The 21,285-nt window shown below is 40.5% G+C and overlaps 1 protein-coding gene across 1 annotated transcript in view; it reads right to left on the bottom strand.

Annotated features, from left to right (window-relative positions):
- Nwd2 (NACHT and WD repeat domain containing 2) overlaps positions 1 to 21,285 on the bottom strand; it is a 175,224-nt gene that overhangs the window by 93,626 nt on the left and 60,313 nt on the right. Inside the window, exon 2 of the mRNA XM_008833218.2 lies at positions 7,129 to 7,217. Within this exon, the coding sequence (XP_008831440.1) occupies positions 7,129 to 7,217 (89 nt within the window). The remainder of the gene's footprint in view (positions 1 to 7,128; positions 7,218 to 21,285) is intronic.

Raw genomic sequence — 21,285 nt, 5'->3', positions numbered from 1 at the left:
ATCAGGTACCGTTCTTGATTTCAGATCATTTCAGGTACTAACCCTGTAAGCCAATGACTTGTTAAGGTTCAGTCTTCCTGCCTTACTTTCTGTGCCATTGAGTCATGATTAAACTGTGCTTTTGCAGCTGGAGAGATGGCTCAGAGGTTAAGAACACTAATTGTTCTTGCAGAAGACCCGGGTTCGAATCCCAGCACCCACATGACAGCTAACAACTATCTGTAACTCCAGTCCCAGGGGATCTGATGGCCTCATCTGACCTCTGTGGGCATTGCACAACACAGGTGCACTTACCTACATGCAGGCAATACATGCATATACATAAAATTAAAAAAACTGTGCTTTTGAAAGTTGTATTAATTATATCAACCACTTCAGATTACACATTCATCAATACAATGCCTTCCAAATAATTAAAAAAATATATAAGTTACTATTTTGGCTGGTGAAAAATTATTTCCTTAGTGATTTTTTGGACACTTTACATGTACAAATGACTTTTATTCCAATTGTCACTCATGTAGTTGCCATCTTTGTTGCTGTGAGCTGGAAGCCTGTCACCGAGCAGCCTGGCTCCCTCTTGTCAGGATGATCCCACCAGGCCTTCACTGCTATGTAGAGCTGCACTGTCCAGCCTGGGACCCACTGTCCACATGCAACTGTCCAGCACCCAAAATGAGACCAGGTCATGCCAGGATATGTTGTCAGTGTAAACTATACACTAGGGTTTGAAACTCAGAATGAAAGCAGCATGTAAAATGCCTCATGAATCCTTTTCATATTGACTACATGTTTTAGATATATTAGATTACATGTAATATTAAATGCATTTTACTTGTTTCCTTTTAAAAATGTTATTAGTAGAAAACTTAAAATTACAGTATGACTTGCATTTATGATTCCTATTTCTTACGCATGACACTTGTATCAAGTCTCAGTTTCTCATGTCTTACTCATTACATTCAGGTCAATCAACCAGCATTGACTACATCTACTCTGAGCCAGATATTAAGAGATGTTGATAATATACAGATATAATAACACGGTTGTCGACTTCTGAGAATGCCCAGTTGATAGAGGAGAGACATTAAATCCATACTGTCTCCTCCCAAGGCTCAGAAATCATTATGAAAGATGGGGCAGAAAGATTTTAAGATCCAGAGGTGGTAGATGAATGCAAGGAAACCATGTTGTCTGGATGCCACAGGGTAGTTGCACATATGAACCCACAGCAGTTACAATAGCATGCACATGCTTGTGCAAACCCAAGTCAGTCAAGAACCCAGCAAGGGTGGTAGAGGAGAGAAGGAAGCCCCAGTTCTAGCAGAGGAGCTATTGGCAACTGATAGATACTGGGAGAGGGAGAGCCAGTTTTCCTTACTGGTGTGATGCCTGGTAAGTTGACCAGACTCCAAGGGGTAGGTCCATACCTGAGAGCATTTAGGAAACACAGATTAGACTGGATAGACCAATAGGGGCTGGAGAGATGGCTCTGTGGTTAAGAACACTCACTGTTTTCTAGAGGACCCTGGTTTGATTCCCAGCACCCACATGGTGGCTAACAACTGTCTGTAACTCTAGTTCCAGGGGATCTGATGCCCTCTTCTGGCTTTTGCTGGCTTTGCATGACATGAGTTCACGTATAAACATGCAGGCAAAACACTCATACACATAAAATAAAAATAAAAAAGAAAAAAGGACAAATTATAATACAGGACATGAAGTGGGGGGGTAATAAGGTGGGGGTGGAGAGGGGAAGGGGCCTGAATAAGAACAATATACAGTGTATGAAATTCTCCAATCAATAAAAATATTTTTTAAAAGTGATTAGAGTTTTACACATGACATGTTATGAAGATCAGGAATAAGGCACTATTCAATCTCAAAGTAAGCTTTTTCTGTTTCAAGAATGAATATTGGGCTGGGGAGATGATTCAGTAGGTAATAGACCTTGCTGTGAAATCAACAGAACTTGAGTTCAAATTCCTAACACCCATGGTCAGGTGTGCCTATAACCTCAGCACTGGGGACAGGCAGGCAGATCCTGGGAGTTTGCTAGCCAGCCAGCCTAGCTGAAATGATGAGCAACCCTGTCTCAAACTGAAAGTGGAGAGGAATAGAAGACAGCTGATGTCCTCCTTTGCCTCCACATTACCCACTCTCCATACATGTGCACAACACACACACACACGCACACACACACACACATACGCACACAATCAATACATATTATTTTACTCATTTGCCTAGGGTGCAACTTAAAAGCATGCATTCAGAAGGCGTGAAGACTCAGGAAAAAGAATGAACATATTTGGGGCATTGAATGTAGTTCACAAAGGCCTGGAGAGGCTGCCAGTAGGGAAGGCTGACTGATAGAACCTCAGCGGTAGGCAGGGTAGAAAAGAGAACCTTAAACATCATGTTTACAGTGTATCTTGTAGATTAAAGAGTGAGATTTTCAGAAATGCCACTGTGGTAACTTTGGAGTGTGGATTAAGTGGGTAAGGTGGGTAGATAGATGGAGGAGAGAAGGCAAATGTGGTAGTTATGGCAACAGTTAGGTAACAACAAGGTAGACGAATGAAGGACTCAGTTTGGAGAACTGTTTATGGAGGGTAAAGCTGTCAGGTCTTTGGGATTTATTGGGTGGCAGAGATGATAAAAACAGTGCCTTATGAGCTTTAGCTACAGAAGTAAAGAAAGATAAATGGTTCAGCTCACTAATGAAGGTGACCTGCGCAGCACCTTTCATAAGTTATCCGAAATGGAGAGACTGGATTCTCATGAACCCCACCTTTAAAGTGGAGCTGCCCTCAGTGCTCAGTTAAGCACCTCCTTCAGAGGTCCTGCTAATAACTAGATTCATGTTTGGCTCAGTGGACCTGAAGGTGTGAACATATTAATGTGAGTTCAGAGAGTAGGGGGCAGGGAGGAATGTTTGGAGCCGTAAAAGACTGTTTTCATTGGAAAGAGTGGGAGATGAAGCTGGAGGGACAGCTGGGTTCATGTTAAAGAGATCACATAGGCAGCAAGGACCAGAAAAATTTTAAGCAAAGGAAAAATGACAATATGACATTTACAGAGTATACACCAGTGGTGTTGTGTAGGTAAGTTCTGCTGGACACATTTCTAAGTCTCATTCAATGCCGAAAGTTTCCAGGTTCTAGAAGCTTAAAAGAAAAAGCAAGGATGAGTCTCCTCAAAGACCTCTAACCTATCTAGGGTAAGGAGGAAAAGGGATCAGTTAAGGTACAGTTTATTTATGAGTTACAGTAGGCTTGGAGCAGTGGGAAGGACTGGGAAGCTGTGAACAGGTGCAGTTGGCCTGCAGAGTCACAAGATGCCAGCACTTGCTTTCACCCCTGTGTGTCTTTATTTTTCTCACTCCATTCCCCTTGAGTTACTTCTGTCCCGTTTTCAGTAGCCTAGGTTTCAAACACTGGTGAATCAAAATAACCCAGTGGTTTAAATGCATGCCTTTCTCCAAAGCCCTGGCTGTTCTTTGCATTGAGACGGCTTGATGGTCCTTTACCATTGCTCCACCTCTAAGCTATCAAGTGCTCTCTAAAGATCACATACAGAACTAATGGAGGATCACATAATCAGTCTTGTGCCTTTTCATTAGATAATTTAGTTTAAATGAAAAATATGGAGGAATTACTGAAACGTAGCCTGGTAAATAGCCCAATAGATAAAAGGCACAGGGGCTTGTTTAAAAATGTAGCTTTGTGTTCTATCAACCTAACTTAGTAAAGACTTTATTTGATGGGCTATTATGGTCAGCTACTTGCCTGGGCATGGGGAGCACCTGGGTAGGACACAACTTCAGTCTTTATAGACAGTGAGGAAATTTATCTGAGCAGCTGCTGTCTCACTGTGCTGCTCACGGTGGGCTCTGTCATGGTTGTTTCTTGTGCTACCTTATTTCTTCCATTTTCCGTTTTATTTACCTCTGAGCAAACCTCTTAAGAGTAAGTCATATCATGCTACTTTTCTTTTATTACACTTTATTTATTTGTGCATGTATGTGTAGATGTGTACCTGTCATGACACATGCACACGTGTAGTGTGTGGAGGTCAGAGGACAACTTGTGAGAATCAGTTCTTTCCTTCCTTTCTGTGGGTTCCAGGGATCAGCTTGATGGCAAATGTCTTTACTTGCTGAGCCATCTCATTGACCCTCTCCTTTCTTAGTAAAATTCCGAGCCTTTCCCTCAGAAGCATGTGGGGGTGAATTTAGGTCATAAGGGAAGTGCCTCTAGGAAGTGACGTTTCAGTGGAGGGTGAAGGAACAGCAAGAAAGTATTCCTAGAAGAGGAAGGAGTGAGAATTCATGGTACTGTGCACAGCCAGAGTCAATTTCTTAAGGGGGAAAATGCTCTTAAAGGCTTGAGAGCTAAAAGTAAAACATGTATTGGCTGCCAGAGGACAGGGAAGAGACTTCAGATCAGAACAACCTTGAGAACAGAGTCCAGCAGGCGAAGTAGGGAGGAACCAGTCAGGAAAGCAGGGCTGGTGGAGAGAGCAGGGAAGCAAAGGCCAGCAGGCAGGAAGTAGGTTTGTGTGTCAGGAAAGCAGAGGTTTGTTTCAATGCACAACTGAAAACAGAATCTGGAACTGTGGATAAACTGGCTTCTCATGAAGCCCCCGATGCCACATTCTACTGCAGTTGAGGAAAGAAAGCTGTCTTCAAGGTAGATAACTTCCCACAAAGAATATATGACAAGATACTTTAGTAGAAGATTCAGATGCCCTGTATCTGGGCTTCTGTTAAGCCAGCAGTTGGGAAGCCATGCAACTTGACACATCTTGTTTAATTCCCAGCACCATCTCACATGTACTCTGTGCCCATGCCTGGTTTAGATGCTGTGCTCCAGCATGGGCAGGTTTAATCACTGTGGGGCTCATGTGTGCTTCTGTGCTCACGAGTGTGCCCACTGCCACCCAGCAACTCACTGAGGGTTCTGGTGCTCTTGCTTAGAGTGAGCTTTGCAATCCGTTTACTGTGGGTCTCACCTTCTTCAGCTTTCCTTTGGCTGGCTCAGTCTTCTCCCACACCATTATTTTACAAATAACACTTTTCTATCTTTTTCTTCCCGCTTTCCCAATCCCAGTTCGTATCCCGTTTTATGGTAACTGCTTCATACTCAACACCTTTCTCTCTCTGCTGATGGAAATGATGCGAAACAAACTCAAAGCCAGGATTAATATGCTTGGAAACTTTTCTTTCCCTCTGGTAATTGAGTCCCTAAGGAGTGTCTAAGTCCTTGGAAATCCTGACAGATTGGGAGTTTGTAACAATTGGTACACCGTTATCAGCAGAGACAGATTCCTCAGAAAAGGTGCTGGTGCTGCTGAAGTCATGTCAAGGGATTTAATTTAGGCTCCCAATTTATCAAGTAAATGGTGACTTATGAATAACTATTCAGTGTGTGTTTCATAATGGCCCGCTCCTGACTGACACTGTGCATGGAGACTGAAGCCATTTAGAGGCGATTATTTCCTAAACCACATTTGAAGATATCACGAGGTATACTGAGACAAACTATTTATCCAGCAGGCAACAAATGGAGGATGAAATTTTCTTCCACCAACAATGGTGCAGGGTGCACTCTTGCACCACAAACCCCTATTACATATTCATCACCTGACACATAAACATGAAGTTGAGAGCACCTGACAGTTAAGACTTCTGTGGTAAATGAGGCTGAAAAATTATGAATAAAATAATATTATTTGCTTCAGCAACCACTGACTTTAGGTTTTGGATGTCCAAGATACAGCTAGTATTTTTCTATTATGTGGCATAATCAATGGTGCATAAAAATGCCAGTTGTCAGGTTCATGAAATTTAGCAATAATGTGTATAGATACTATCTTTGAAGGACCAACATGCATGCGTGCGTGCGCGTGCGTGTGCACGCACACACACACACACGCACAGAGTTGTTTGGGAAATGATACACTCTGAAATACTGAGGGAAAAGGCCATTTCACAACAGGAGAACAAATGAACAGGTTAGAGAAAGGAAAGGGCTGGCTAGCTTGCTGAAAGAAAGGACTTCGAAAAAGCTGGTACTGATTTTAGATGTAACACATTCTAATGCACCATACCTCAAACCTAAAGGCTTTAAACAAAAAAGCAACCTTTTGGAAATATTATCTTTTTAGTAATAATAAAGACTATGAAAAAAGCAAATAAATATGGTTTGAAGAAAAATATGTGTCAGTACCAGGGAGGGTCCAAGAAATATAATATGAAAAAAACCCTACCAAAATTGACTAAATCACAGGGGTAATGAAGATGACACTAATGAATCTCTCAATTCTCACTAATGAAGATCCCTCATGCAACAGAGGACCAGGAACACAAAAGGTCACAAATGACCAAAATGTAGAGGTTAAGAGACTGCAGATTGCTGGTCCTTGAACAGGACTCCTACATTAAACTACACCTACACCCAAGGCCCAGGGACCATTGAGAAAGAGGGGGTGGAAAGACTGTAAGAGCCGGGGAGGAGGTACATGACCATATGGAAACAGAGTCCTACAAGCTCCTGGGACCCTGCTTATATGATTCTATGGCAATGGTGTCAGCACAAACAAACTCCGTGCAGACTCAGACAAAATCCCAGCATAGAACTGGGGAAATGAACAGCAGACCCCAATTTAGCTGAAGAAACATTGGCAACTGATTACCACTAGGTGAGGAAGAGCTGATCTTTCTAAAACAAGGGATCTAGATAGGCTGACTAGACCTCAGTGGATGGACTTGCACTGGGGAACATCTGGGGTCATGGACTTGACACATTGGGTCTCAACATGGATGCCAGAGTATATGGGTTCCAGTAGGGGGGCGTGCTATGGGAGGATGCCAGTGGGGACTGAGGTATAAAGATAATTAAGATTTTTTGAGATATTCTGTATAAAATACACAAAAATTCAATAAAAATAAATTTAAAATTGGCTAAATCATTTCCAATTTTCAGTTTCTCTTTTTCACATACTTAAAGAAATAAAAAAAAATCAGAGCTGAAAATGCTCTGCTACAGCTCCAAAGCTGTGACAAGAAACAAACAGTAGCTATTCAGCTGATATGATTGAAAATGAGCTTAGTGTTAGAGTTACCTGAAATTCCAATCCATAGTTTTCTCTGCAGAATTCTCTCAGTTTTGGATACACGTTTTCTCTCAGTGCCTGTCTTTCTGCTCCTGTATCTGTAGTAGAAAACAAACATATAAAGTGAGTATGCACACATGTACACTTCTGGAAAAATGAATAAACAGTAATACTAATATAACTAAGTTGGGGTGCTCAATTGTAAAATGACAAGATATTTGGCTGCTGGACTAATTCCACAGTGATCTAGCCACCAGCCCACAAGGTGGATGACAACCCTGCCTGCCAACTCTGTGTGGCCAGAAGGGTGGAGAATGTAAAGTTTCATTCTCTGATAAGTATTCACATCAAACTCTTCAACAGACACACTTAGGAGGACGAAGAAGGGGCAGTTTTGAGCTATCAGGTATTTCAGCATAATACAATATAAGAATTTCAGTACACACACATTCACTGAGTTATTGATATACAAAAATATATATTATATCCTAGAATGTTTAGAAATAATTTATCATTTTATAAATTAAGCACAGTGGCATAGCTTCAGTTGTCAACTTGACACAGTTGGGAAAACAGAACCTCAACAGAGGAATTTCTTATATCAGACTGGCCTGTGGCCATGTCTGTGAGGCCTTTTCTTCATTGCTAATTGATGTAGGAGGGTCCAGCCCTACCGTTGGGCTCTGCCATCCTTAGGCAGGTAGTTCTGGCTAACAGAGCCAGATAACAGGGAAGCAGGCCAATAAGCAGCACTCCCCCCATGGTTTCTGCTTCAGTTCCTGCCCCTAGGTTCCTGCCATGAGTTCTTGCCTTGCTTTCCCTCAGTGACAGAATGTGACTTGGAAGTCGTAAGCTGAAATAAATCCTTTCCTCCCAAGGTTGCTTATGGTCATAGTGTTTTATACAGAAATAGAAAGCAAACTAGAACACACAGCATCCAGGAAATCTGCACAATATGTGGAAAGACATCATGGACATCAATGTTAAAAACTAGCAGATCCCTTCATCTATAGTGTTAGCGGGCCAGTGATGAAATAGGATGACATCTTCCACTCTAGACTTAGGGTTGTCCTGCTGTATTAAAGACAGGAGCTGCTTTCTAAATGCTATACCATGTGAGAGTTCTGAAAGAAAGCATTTATATTCCCTGTTATTAAAAATACAGGAAGAAATAGAGAACCAGAATGAGAAGAGTTGCAGAATAAGTGTTATGTGTTAAATTTTGAACATTTTGCAACGAGAGGGATTCCAAAGCCATCTGTGTTGTCAAATGACAAAATTCTGCCATCAGTGGTGACATTCTACGTTTCTTATTTCCAAGACAGGTTGTTGCTTGCCCAACTAACTTCAGTGAAACATGAGAAACACAGTTTTCAAGAATTAGGTTAATGTGTTATCTCATGACAAGTATCCTTCCCTAAATGGATCTCAACCCTGACTACAGTGGCAAAGTTCTGCATACTGCATTTACAACAAAGATAATAATTTAAAAGAAAATCGTTGTTATTCTCCAGCACATCTGTCCATGAAAACTCAGCCATATGCTGTGCTGACCTACCCTGTTTTCCTACTGTTTTCAAACCTATTTTGAGAAGCAAATAACCAATCACGGGTCTAAAACACAGCTGTAGCTCTGCAGAGTGGCAGAAGCCAGTGTTTACAGGAAAATCAGAGGCAGAGGAATACAAGGTTTTCAGATTATCCATGACCTAAGCAAATAGGGTCTTTCCCCACCTTAGAGTCAATGTGATTCAGAGCCTAAAGGGAAAACAAGCATAGGAGGATGGCGCTGAGCAGGCCTCTTGGTGCCATGACATTGCTGGAGGCAGCATATTAAGCTTTTATATAATTTATGTAATCTTGGGATCAGATGCCCACTCTCCCTTGACCTATTTTAAAAGCTGAAAACATTAACGTTATAATAAAGCTGATAACAGTCAATCTCTCCAAAAAGCCTTAGCAGATTTTCAAAACCCAAATCACCAAAGGACATTTAAAAAATAAGTATTACCAAGCATGGAAGTTCAAGGTGTGTTCAATAAGGATTATTGCTATGAAAATTTTAAAAATTGGCATCTGATATAAGGAGCAGAAATTTCTTGTTTCTTTAAGAATGTTATTGTGATTTTTATTAGTTGGCGATGTGACCCAAATGGTCAGAAGGAAAAGAGAAATACAGGATTATGCCATTAACATTTACTGAGTGCTTAGGCACTGTGCTAGTATGCTGAATGCTTCTGTATACATCTTATTAAGTCATTTCCGATGACAACTCTTTGAAACAAGTGGAATTACTACTGTGTGTTTTCTGTTTTCTTCTTCTTTTTTTTTAATTAGAGGAAACCAAACAGTAGAGGAGTTAAGAAAGTTATCTGAGGTCAGATTGCCACTAAGTAGGAAAACTCAGATTTGAATTCAGGAAGCTAAGACATGGATTGCTCTGTTTTAGCAAAGGAAATACATACCTGTGAAAATAACCAACCTTTGAAAACAGTCAATGCAATAATACTATGAGATAGTTAAGGAATATGTGAAATTTAAAAAATAGAGTTAAGGCTGAGATATTACTCAGTGGTAGAGGCTTTGTTTAGCCTGAGTGAAGCCCTGGTTTCATCCTCAGCCCCTTTAAGAACAGTAAAAGATTCCAAGTTTATAATACTGAGCATGTTCTGCTTCCTCCTGTCAAGTGGGTGGGCCTAAAATCCAACCAGAAAGTAGTTGGTGACTCCCAGAACAGTCATACCACTATTGCATCAGTGGGCACATCTAGCTTGTCAGGCTCACAGTTTGGAAAGATTGTTGATAACTTTTCCCCTCCAGCAGCCTTCCAGCATTATAAAAGTTAGGTAGTAGGGAGGAAGTTTCCAGCTTGATTTCTCTGTGTCCTAGAACCAAAGTGTTTCTGAAAAGAATGTAGTTTTAATGGGCAACCAAGACCAATGGCAACATTCTATATTGTTTTAGGGGACTCGATCCTTCCTGACCAATATCTCCTAAGGAAGTATCCCACACCTGGCACTATTTAATAGCTAATGGCTTCCGGGGGCAGCATCACCCACCCATGCAGGGTTTCTGCTTTCAAAGTTTTAAAAATTAGTGTGCCAAATAGTATTACTTCATGATACTCTCACCCTCTCATCTCCCATCTCCCCCATCCCCACTTAAACATTCGCACCCCTAGTACCCCTTGGCTATGATTTCTTATAACAGTGTTCTAGTATCCCATGTCCCTTAAAGCCTCTTTGCCTTCCCTCCTCTATCTTCCTGGCTGCTATAGGCACTCCAAATTAAACACTGAAATCTAAAAATTTGAAGCTAAGATCTGCATATGAGAACATGTAGTGTCTGTATTTTTGGGCCTGCTCCCCAGGAGAAATTCATGCCTGATTCCATAAACCTGGTGAAAGACTCATGGCTGGGAGGTCACAAGACCCGAGGGAAAAATTTACTACCATTGTTCTGATATATGGGCATGATGTCAAACTGCCTGTTAGATATATGTTTATACCCATGGGTTAGTTCTGCTTTCAGCCTTGGTCAGAGAAGATTCTGCTTGAAGCGGGTGTTGGTTAATGCAGAGAGTCCTAAGCAGTGGAAGTGTTGAGAATAAGTGACTGCTGAGTGCTCAGCCCTAAAGATTGGGCTCAGATTGGACCCAACAATTTTCCCTCCTGGATGAAGGCAGGGCTCATAAGGCTTCACCTCTCCCTGATGAGCTATAGACCATTAGTGATTACTAGGGGAAGGTGCATCCTATGTGTCAGTGGTAGCCCCTGATAGGTTGCCCTTACTCAGGTAAATGACCTCCCACCATTCTCATGAAGGCAACTCTAATTAAATACAGTGGGTCATAAAAAGAACCCAAAAAGGCATGAAAATAGGAAGGAAACTTGTTGAGAAGAAGGAATTGGAGGGAGAGGGAAGCAGATAGGGAGAATAATGGGGGAGAATATGATTAAAGTATGTATGTGTAGTGAAATTATGAAAGAATAAAAGCGTTCTTCTGTCTCTATGATGCACTCTTCAACAGCCAGTGCGTTGTCTTTCCATGCTCTTAAACTAAGCCTGAATTGATCCACTTCCTTCGCCCCTGCTAGTGGATACAAGTCAAATTCTTGATCATCGGGACTCTCCCATTTTCACATTCTTCCCTCCAATCCATTTATCTCAGAGCCGCTGATCCTTTCCCATCACATTACTAGGAATGAAGGTCACATTCCTTTGGTTGAATGCTCCCATTTGCCCTAAGCTCACGTCCTCTGTTCATGTCACTTCTGAAGCACTGGACTTCCTCTGTCTCTGGGATAGATTTCCACCCCAGGTCTTTTTATTATTGTATTTAAAATTTTTATTTTATGTGTATGGGTGTATTGCCTGCATGTATGTAAGTGCACCCATGTGGTGCAATGCCCTTGGAGGTCAGACGAGAGCATCGGATCCCCTGGAACTGGAGTTATGGACAGTTGTTAGCTGCCATGTGGGTGCTGGGAACCAAACTCAGGTCCAGTGCATTTACCACTGAGCCATCTCTCCAGTCCCCACCTTTGGTCTTTGCTCCTGCTGTGTCTACCTCCTAGAATGCTTGATCTTGTGATCGGGTCATGACCTCTTTATATTGTTTTAGTGCCAGTTTCAATGCCACTGCCTTTCTTGGGTACTGATGACAGAAGCCACTGAGCGACCTCCTGCTGCCTTTTAATTCTTTGTGCATTGCCTGTTATTGCTGTTGTTTGGTTACTGTCTGGGTCTCCCATAAAACCTGAGCTCAAGGGAGGTGGGACTTCCTTTCGCTTCATTCCCTACTACTTCCCCAGTGATTAGAGTCACCTCCGTTAATGAGTGAATCAAAGCACCACACATGCACTAGGACAAATGCCAGCAGACAGGCACTGCTACCCTGCAATTACCTCCAGAAACAGAAAAGGGTTCCCACTTTGTGATTTGTTTTGGACAGATGACAAAAACAAGAGTGTGAAATTGTGTAAAATATGCAGTAGAGTTTAGAAATTTAGTATCATCAGGTAAATGAATGAATTGAAATATTGATTTCCTTTCTGGTTTCTGAGCTTCTGACAGGATATATATTTTTACTTAGTTATTTTGAACCTTTCTAAATCTGTGAAGGAAGTGTTTGAACATACCTAATAGGCATTCCGTGTCCTTATATCACAGAAATGACTCAGATTTTCCTATATTTGTATTAATATATGATGACTGAATTCGGAAATGGAAAAGTAATTAAGATAGAATGGATTAATTATGAGGGTTGACAGATAAGATGGCTTAATTAAATAAAAAAGCCCTGATTCATACCAACAGCAAATCCGGAGGGTTGGCAATTAGAAATATTTGAATGTCACAGACAGGAAAAATGAACTCACAGAATCTCCCACATCAAAAGGGACTCCAAGTGTAGATGAGAGACAAGGTGCATCACCATTTGTTTTCTACACATAGTCACTGCACCCCTTGGTCTCTGCCCAGCTCCTTTGTGCTCTCAAAAGAGGCATTTGTACTCAGAGGGAAGTTGTGTCACACTGACTGTTAGTTTTTGAGGAGCTGCTTTCTAAATGATCCCTTGGTGATTTCAGAGCTAACGAAGGGCTCTATGCAGTGTCTGAATTACACACAGGAAGTACATTAGTCTGGGAGAATTATTAATCAAATCCATGATCTTTGGAATATCTTGCTTTTACACCAAAATGAGTTTAGATGAATTCCAAACATTTATTATGAATGTTGAAATGAGCATGCTGGGTAGGCACCTCACACAGCGCCTGCACTGAGACCAAAGACATTAGATCAAGTGATTTTTCAACCCTGCCAGAGCTCTGAATATCTGCTTAGGACCCACTCTGCTGGGCTGACTGTCCTTCTAGGCTGGTCTCCAAGGCTTCTGTACATAGGCCTGTGCCTGGATTTTTTATTATTTATTTATTTTGATCTTTTTGAGATAGGGTCTCCCTGTAGCCCCAGTTGGCCTGGAATCACTATGGAGACCAGACTAGCCTCAGTCTCACAGAGATACACCTGCGTCTGCCTCCTGAGTGCTGAGATTAAACGCCTATGCCACCTGTGCCCAGTGGATTTTCTATTTTATCCCAGTTCCTTAGCCAGTGACTCTTTTGATCAGTCTACATGGCTGTTTGGTTATTATTTAATTTTTTATGTGTTAGATTTCCCAAATACTGCTCTTGACAACCTCTAATAAATCCTCTGTACCCAACCCTTATGTTAGTGTCAGCACATCTTGTCAGTTTTATGCCATAAGCATTCTTCTGAATTTGATCCATTTCACTCTCATCCTCTCTCAACCTGAAGAAGCCAAAGTCTTCTGCTTGTCTAACATGATACCAGTCTTTGTCTCAGCCTTGTCTGATGCAGTGTAGAGCCACCAGAGATAAATGCCAAGATAAAACAAATGCAAAAGCTAATCTGATCATCAAAGAAATTGGTAAACATGCAGTGGTCTAAAGGGTGAAGGCCAATATGCTCTGCAGCTGGAAATGCATCTTCTGGCTAAGCTCCATTTTCTCTCATGGTTCACCATTTATCTTCAGAGGTCGAGTTTTCCTGTGCCTTGACTGAGAGCTGATTGCACACAAACCTCTTGCTCAATTCAGAAGCTCACATCTCTTGTATCCCCCTTGTTTGACTGGCCTTCCTGAGTACCAGATACAGGTAGCATGCTTTGTGGCTTCTTGCTAGGGTCAGAAACACCCTGTCCATGGCACCCCACAATACTCTGCTTACCACTGTGTGATAGCACATACTGGGATCTCTTAGAATTGATTACAGTTATTGTTTTTAGTTTGCTCTGCCATTAAATTATGAATTCACAGAAGGCAGAGAATTCCTCATACATCTTTACATCATAGAAATTAGGGCAGAATCCAAAGTATATTTAATACTTAATAAATGAATGAGTGAATATATTCTATTGTAATAAGAACATTAAACCAATCTAAAATATTTTTTCTCCAGAATGTTAGCATAAATCAATATGCCATGACATTTCCAAGTAGCTTATGTTGATAGCATAAGCAATCATTTGTGAATCTGAGGTGATGTTGTACAGTAGATGATGACATGGTATTATGAGGAGTTTGGTGAATCCTTTCTCTAATAATCAAACTTGACAACATTATCAAAATCTTCTTAGGCTGACTAGACCTCAGTGGATAGACTTGCACTGGTGGATGTCTGGGGACACTGACTTGACACAGTGAGCCTTAACAGGGATGACAGAGTATATTGGTTCCAGTGGGGGTGGGGGGGTAATGGAGGGTGCTGGTGGGAATGGGGGTATAAAGATGATTAAGATTGAGATATTCTATATGAAATACACAAAATTCAATAAATACAAATTAAAAACATTTAATAAGTTAACCAAAGGCTAAAGGCACAAACAAAACAAAACAAAAACTGAGAAGTGAGTATTCTTAAAAAGTAACTAAACTTTGGGTAAGAGCAGTGGGAGTCTATTGGATTCTTGCTTGGAGCTTCTATCTTCCATAACCAAAGCTTATCCCTACCTCTATACCAGTTCAGAGAGTCAAGCTGTGATCCTCAGAATCTTTACTGTAGAGAAAGCTCACTTGGTTCAGGCATGACTTTAAAGAATGCTCTTGATGCCAGCAGTGGTGGCCTCAGATACACACAAATGGGTAAGACTACTGTCAGGGCTAGCCTGTGGCTTCATTCAAACTTAACAAAGAGATCCAGAAAATGAACAGTTAAGAACCTAAGTAAGCTCTTTGCAAACTGGCTGATGGGAAGTCTACACACAAACAACAGGCATTCAAAGCTAGCCACACATTCTGGACAGACCTTGAGTCTGTTGGTGTGCATAGCTGAGTCATTATTTATTTAAACCTAGAGAGGAGAGTAATTCTACATTTTTGTGACTCAACCATTTCCCAAACTATTTCTGTTTTTTGCTTCTTCTCACATAGAATGCTCTACCTTTGTACAGATACAATTTCTTATCTCTCTCTCTCTCTCTCTCTCTCTCTCTCTCTCTCTCTCCTCTCTCTGTCCTCTATTGCTAAGCTTTCACCCTAGCACCTTCCCCCCTTTAAAAAATAAAACAAAACCTTAAAGAATTAAAGGGAAAAACAAATATTCCAATAACAGCTTGGCAGCTTGTTGACTCCAATGGCCTGCTCTTAGAAGCTGCTGAAAACACTAAATGGATTAATCAACAAGGGTAAAGAAGACTTGAATGTCACTATATCCAGAAATGTGACCTAACATTTGTAGATATTTATGAAGTGATTTGATTTGGCACTTATATAATCCAAAAGATTCCCAGAGACAGCATGTTCTTCTCTAGTGCTCAAAGATCGTTTCTTATGGCAGGCCATATGCTATGCCACAAACAAGTCTCATAAATTTAACAGTATTGTAATTGTGGCAAGTACGACCTCCAAGTATAAAACAAGTAAATTAGAAATTGACAATATAAACTTTGGGCAATTTCCAGATATTTGTAAACTGAACAAAATGCTTCATTTTAGAACTTTTCAGATTTATTTATTTTTATGTATATGAGTGTCTTGCCCACATATATGTAAGTGCACCCGTGCCACACAATGAACTCCCTTGGACCTGGAGTTACAGATTGTTGTTAGCCAGCATGTAGGTGCTGGGAACCAAATATGGGTCCTCTCCAAGAGCAGCCAGTGCTCTTAACTGCTGGGTCATTTCACAAGGCTTCCCAAATACTTCTTAAATATCATTATACCTATGCATCAAAGATGTTACTATCTATGCATCAAAGAAGAATTCATGCAGAAATGTTCAGAACTTAATAAAATAAAAGTACCTATCAAGAGCTACAAAAGAAAACTAAAATAATGGTTAGAAAGAAAATTGTATCTTTAAAATATATCAGAAAAGAAAAATAAAATCTAAAATCAGTAATGTAGGTATACATCTTGAGAAATTATGAAAAGAGGGGCTGGAGAGATGACTCAGTGGTTAAGAATACCAGCTGCTCTTGAAGAGGACCCAGGTCTGGTTCCCAGTACCCACATGGTGGTTAACAATCATTCATATCTCCAGTTTCAGGGGATCTAACATCCCCTCTTCTGACTTCCACGGGCACTGCATGACACAGGTGCACTTACATACATACAGGCATTACACTCATATACGTAAAATAAAAATAACTAAAATATTTTAAAAAAGAATATAAGAAATTATGAAAAGAAAGTAAACTGAACTCAGAAATATGAGTGATAGATCAGATATTTAAAGAGACAGAATACATGGTTCATAGCAACTCTTCAGTTTGAGGCCTGGACAATTAAATATAAAGTACATGTGCTTTTAAAAATAATAGGTTTTATTAGGGCTTTTTGTAGGAATATGGGTGAGAGATTATTTACAGGAGCACAAGTAATTTACCAGTGGCTACATCACTGAGAAAAATACCCCCCCACTCCAGCACCCATTAGTCTATAAATCCTTAGGAAGAAGAGAGTCCTCTGAGGATGCCCATAGGCCCAGTCTTGTGCAGGGCTCAAGCAGGTAACCACGGCTGCTGAGAATTCAAGAGTGCAATGTCCATGTCCTGACTGGAAGACTCCACAACATGCCACCTCCTTCCTCTGGATCCTTTTTTCTGTTCCCTCTTCTGTGATGTTCACTGAGCCTTTATGGGGGTGATGCAGATGTCCAAGGCTACCATTTAAGCCTTTGTAAACCTCAGTGGATGTCCAGATTATCTATGCCACTGGGTTAATTATAATCTACTCCACATGTAAGTTCTCTGTAAAGCTGGCTGCAACACTACAGTCCTTACCAACTTAACATAGTGGTTGAAATTTTTCTGATAACTATTTTTACCTTGAAATTGGTATTTATTTTTTGTGAATTTTGAGGCTATTAAATACGTTGTTGTTCCTCAATCTTTCATTGACCTTTGTCTGAACAAATTATTATTGTTGCCAAATAATTTTCTATAATTTCAAACTTTAAAAGCTCCATACCATCCATCGACCCACCTTTCAACTTCCCTTTCCATCCACCTACTTGCATATCTTCAGGTCTATCTGCCTACATCAGTGGGGACTTTTACGTTAGGCACAAGAGGAAAAACAGTAACTAACCAACACACACACACACACACACACACACACACACACACACACACACACACATAGAGCAGTCCCAGGGCTGGAGAGATGGCTCAGCAGTTAAGAACACTGACTGTTCTTGCAGAAGATCCGAGTTTGAATCCTAGCATCCGCATGGCAGCTAACAACTCCATAACTCCAGTTCCAGAGTATCCGACAGCCTCTTCTGTCCTCCATGGGCATTGCACAACATGGGTCCACTTACTTACATGCAGGCATAACACTCATACACATAAAATAAAAATAATAAATAAAATATTTTTAAAAAGCAGACCCTAACTACTATCAAATAAACCTGATTCTTATGCCAAGTGATGCTGCTCTCTAGTTGCTTATTAGCAATTTTGTGTAACAGTGATACTGAGTAGGGTCACTCTGAGATGGTGGAGTAAAGCAGAAACAACTGCACTCTACAATCACATTTGGACACAGTAAGACAAGAGCACTGTACAAACCACAACACCGAGTGCACATCCCTCTCTCCTGGCTGATGTGTGACTGTCACTTCCTTATCAGATGCATGTTTAGCTCTTCTCCACTCTTCCCAGTTGCTTGACAAGCACTGAAAATAAGCAACTGTAAAGTTGTTTTCTCTCTGCAGTCTATGAAAAGCAGAACCTTAAAACGTTGTCAAAAAAACTTAAACACAAATCCAAGGTCAACACAAGCACACCAAGACCTCACATTGACATACTTCTCAGTTCCACACAATTATTTGCCTCATTTCAGGGTGTCCAGGACCCCAACTTTGTTCAACCACAGGAGCATGCTGGAGGGCTTTGCCTGGAGGACGTCAATGAAGTTGTAGAGGAGAAACGCAGTGGAAGGCACCATGAACAAGTGACCAGTTAGTGTTGCCAGAGATGGAGCAAAACGGCATCAGGCTCCTCCTGATGATGTGAGGAGAATACACCATTGTTTTTCCAATATTTCCAATATAAATGTGATCATGAAAAAACATCAAATCATACCAAATGCAGTCTTCAAATGACTACTGTATATTCCTCAAAAACATAAATTTGGATAAAGGTAAAGACAGACAGAGAAATGGTAGCCACAGTAAAGGTGGAAAAAGACATGACAGTGGAATGCAACACGTGATCCAGAATCACTGGCCATCTAGCAAATCTTCGTAAGATGTGGGAAGGATGATCTTGGATTGATTTTAGTTTCCTGAACACAGCTATGCTAACTGTAGTTGGGTAATATAAAAGAAAACCCTCATTTTTTAGGAGATATACATAACAACATTTAATTGCAAAAGATTTGCACACATGCCGGAATTTTATATTTGCATGTATGTGTGTCCATACACACAAGAGAATGTGATAAAATGCTAACACGTGGGGAAGCTGGGTGAACGATATACAGAAATTATTTTTACTATTCCTGCAACTTCTCAGTAAGTATGAAACTACAGTTGATTTTTGTCATTTGCAGAACTCATTCCATGAAATTTCTGTTATAAGGAAAATACAGGGTTGGATTTCTGTGAGCTTCTGGTTAATATTTTCATCAACCAATCAGTAATAAAATTGTATTTTATGTGTGCTTCTGTTTAAAGGAAACTTATTTAACACACACTGTTATTAAACTGCCATGGGCATTGTAATTCATTCTGAGTGAAGTTTATCTGCCACATTTACTTTCCTCTTAAGGATGATCACAGACTTCTTTCAGTTAGACACTAGACACCGTGCAACAGCAGAATCACCAACATAAACTAGAAAGCATAAAGAAACATGACACTAAAAATACAGAGAAAAGAACACTTTTTTTTCTTTTTTTTTGCTGTATGTAAACTGAAAAATAGTAGAGCCTCACCCTCTCCCAGTACAGCTGGGAATGTACACAATCAGGTGGTTCACGTTCCTCACTGCTCTGTGGTTGCTAGTGAATAGGTCTAAAGCACTGTGAGTACTGATTTGGGTGTTACAAACATTAAAAAAACGGATTTATGTAATTTATACTTATGCGTGTGTGTGTGTGTGTGTGTGTGTACAAGTGTCCCCAGAGGCCAGAAGAGGGTGTCATATCCCCTGGAATTAAAGGTGGTTGTGAGCACCCCAATGTGGTTTCTGGGAACTGAACTCTTGTCTTTTGCAAAAGCAGTAAGTGCTCTTAACTGCTGAGCCATCACTCCAGACTCCAGTTACAAACATTTAAAATAAAAAAATTACTTTTATTTTACATGTATACATGTTTTGCCTGTATGTATGTAAGTACAACCATGCATGCAATGCCCACAGAGGTCAGAAGAGGGGATTGGATCTCCTGGAACTGGAGATGCAGATGGTTGTTAGCTGCCATGTGGGTGCTGGGGACTGAACAGGTCCTCTTCAAGAGCAGCCTGTGTTCTTAACTACTGAGTCATTTCTCCTGCCCCTTGGTACAAACATTTTTAATAGATAGACTAATTCACAAATAGAGGCTCCATGAATAATGACAATTGAGTTTATATTTAAATAAAAGTTAAGAAATTATACTTTCAATCAGGATGATTAAAAATTAATAGTATAATAAAATGAATTATAGTATCTGAGCAGGAGATTGTCCTGGGAGGGAAAATACTAAAGTCAAGTTATTATAGATTTGAAAGCTTGTCCCAGAAGGGTGTCAAGAGATATGTGAAAATCTAGGAGTTGATGAAGGCCAAGTCAAGGTAGAAGTTAAGGAACCATTGGTAAAACAACAGAGTTGATTCATGAGCAGAGCAGAGGGAGGCGAGCCAGATTTATGCCTAACCCATAATACAAGTCAGGATTAATTAAGTACCAGGAAGAAAGGCAGAAGCAAAGCTAATAAATCCAGCATGGGTCACAGTATAACCTGTTTCCGTTAGACATGGATTCTTAAGACATGTGTGTGGAGCTAAGGGGGCAACATCAGATTATTTTCAATGAGACAGTTCCAACTTAATGAGAGGGAAGCCTGACACACTAAGAGCTTTCAGATGGAGTGGGTTCCTTTGTGAGAGAGCTCTGCTGCCCCAGAGTACAAAGCTGTTTACTTAAATCGAAGTGTTTCAAATATATTTGGTTGCATGATCTTTCTAATAGTTTTTGCTTAGTTTTTGGCTGACCCTTTACTTGGGTGTCATAACAAATTATTTTTTGTTTTTTAAATATTTATTATTTATTTTTATTTTATGTGTATGAATGTATTGCCTGCATGTGTATAAGTGCACTCATGTCATGCAGCACCCACGGAGGTCAGAAGAGGGTATCAAATCCCCTGGAACTGGTGTTACAGACAGTTGTTAGCCGCCATGTGGGTGCTGGGAACTGAACCCATGTCCTCTACAAGAGCAGATAGTGCTCTTAACCACTGAGCAATCTCTCCAGTCCCCCAAATTATTTTTGTATGTTTTATCAGTCCAAAAACAGTTCTCAAGGCATCTTTAAAAATGGCTAGGCCTATTAAAATAATCTCTTCATTTCCCTCTAAATTTTGTCATATAAACAAAAACCATAGTTACTTCTACTGGTGTGTCTCGAACAAGAAAGCAAGAGCTGCACATGTCTCTTTACTGTCATCTCATTAGTAGACAAGTGGTGGATAGACGCTTTCGACCTGTGAAACTCCCTGTCCAGCTGCTTCCACTACAGCTGCACACAGTCCTACCAGGCCAGACAACAAGCAGTTGGAGCTTGAGGATGGGGCTTATGAAAACACAGTTTCAGAACTCCCTAATAAGTTGTGCTCTTTGTTCTAAGGATTTCAAATAAATATAGCTGTGTGTAATGTTGGATGTGGGAGTGGGCATGCATGTGGAGACTAGAGGATAACTCTGTGGAATTGGTTTTCCCTTCCACCTTCACATGGGTTCCACAGATCAAACTCAGGTCACCAGGCTTGGAAAGTAAGTGCCTTTACAATCTTGTTGGCCCTTGTTCTAAGGATTTTTCTAAAATAGCCTAGCATCAACTGTCAGTTAGTGGCACACTAAAGATAAAAATGTAAAGAAAATAAATGTCAATTCTCAAGCCATTGTGTACCTGCTTTTCCAATGTGGTCAGAAGCC

The sequence above is a fragment of the Nannospalax galili genome, unplaced genomic scaffold (assembly GCF_000622305.1).
Source record: "Nannospalax galili isolate Female #2095 unplaced genomic scaffold, S.galili_v1.0 scaffold236, whole genome shotgun sequence".
NCBI lineage: Eukaryota > Metazoa > Chordata > Mammalia > Rodentia > Spalacidae > Nannospalax > Nannospalax galili.
Note: the sequence above shows the minus strand (reverse complement) of the source record. Positions and strands in the feature narration are given on the sequence as shown.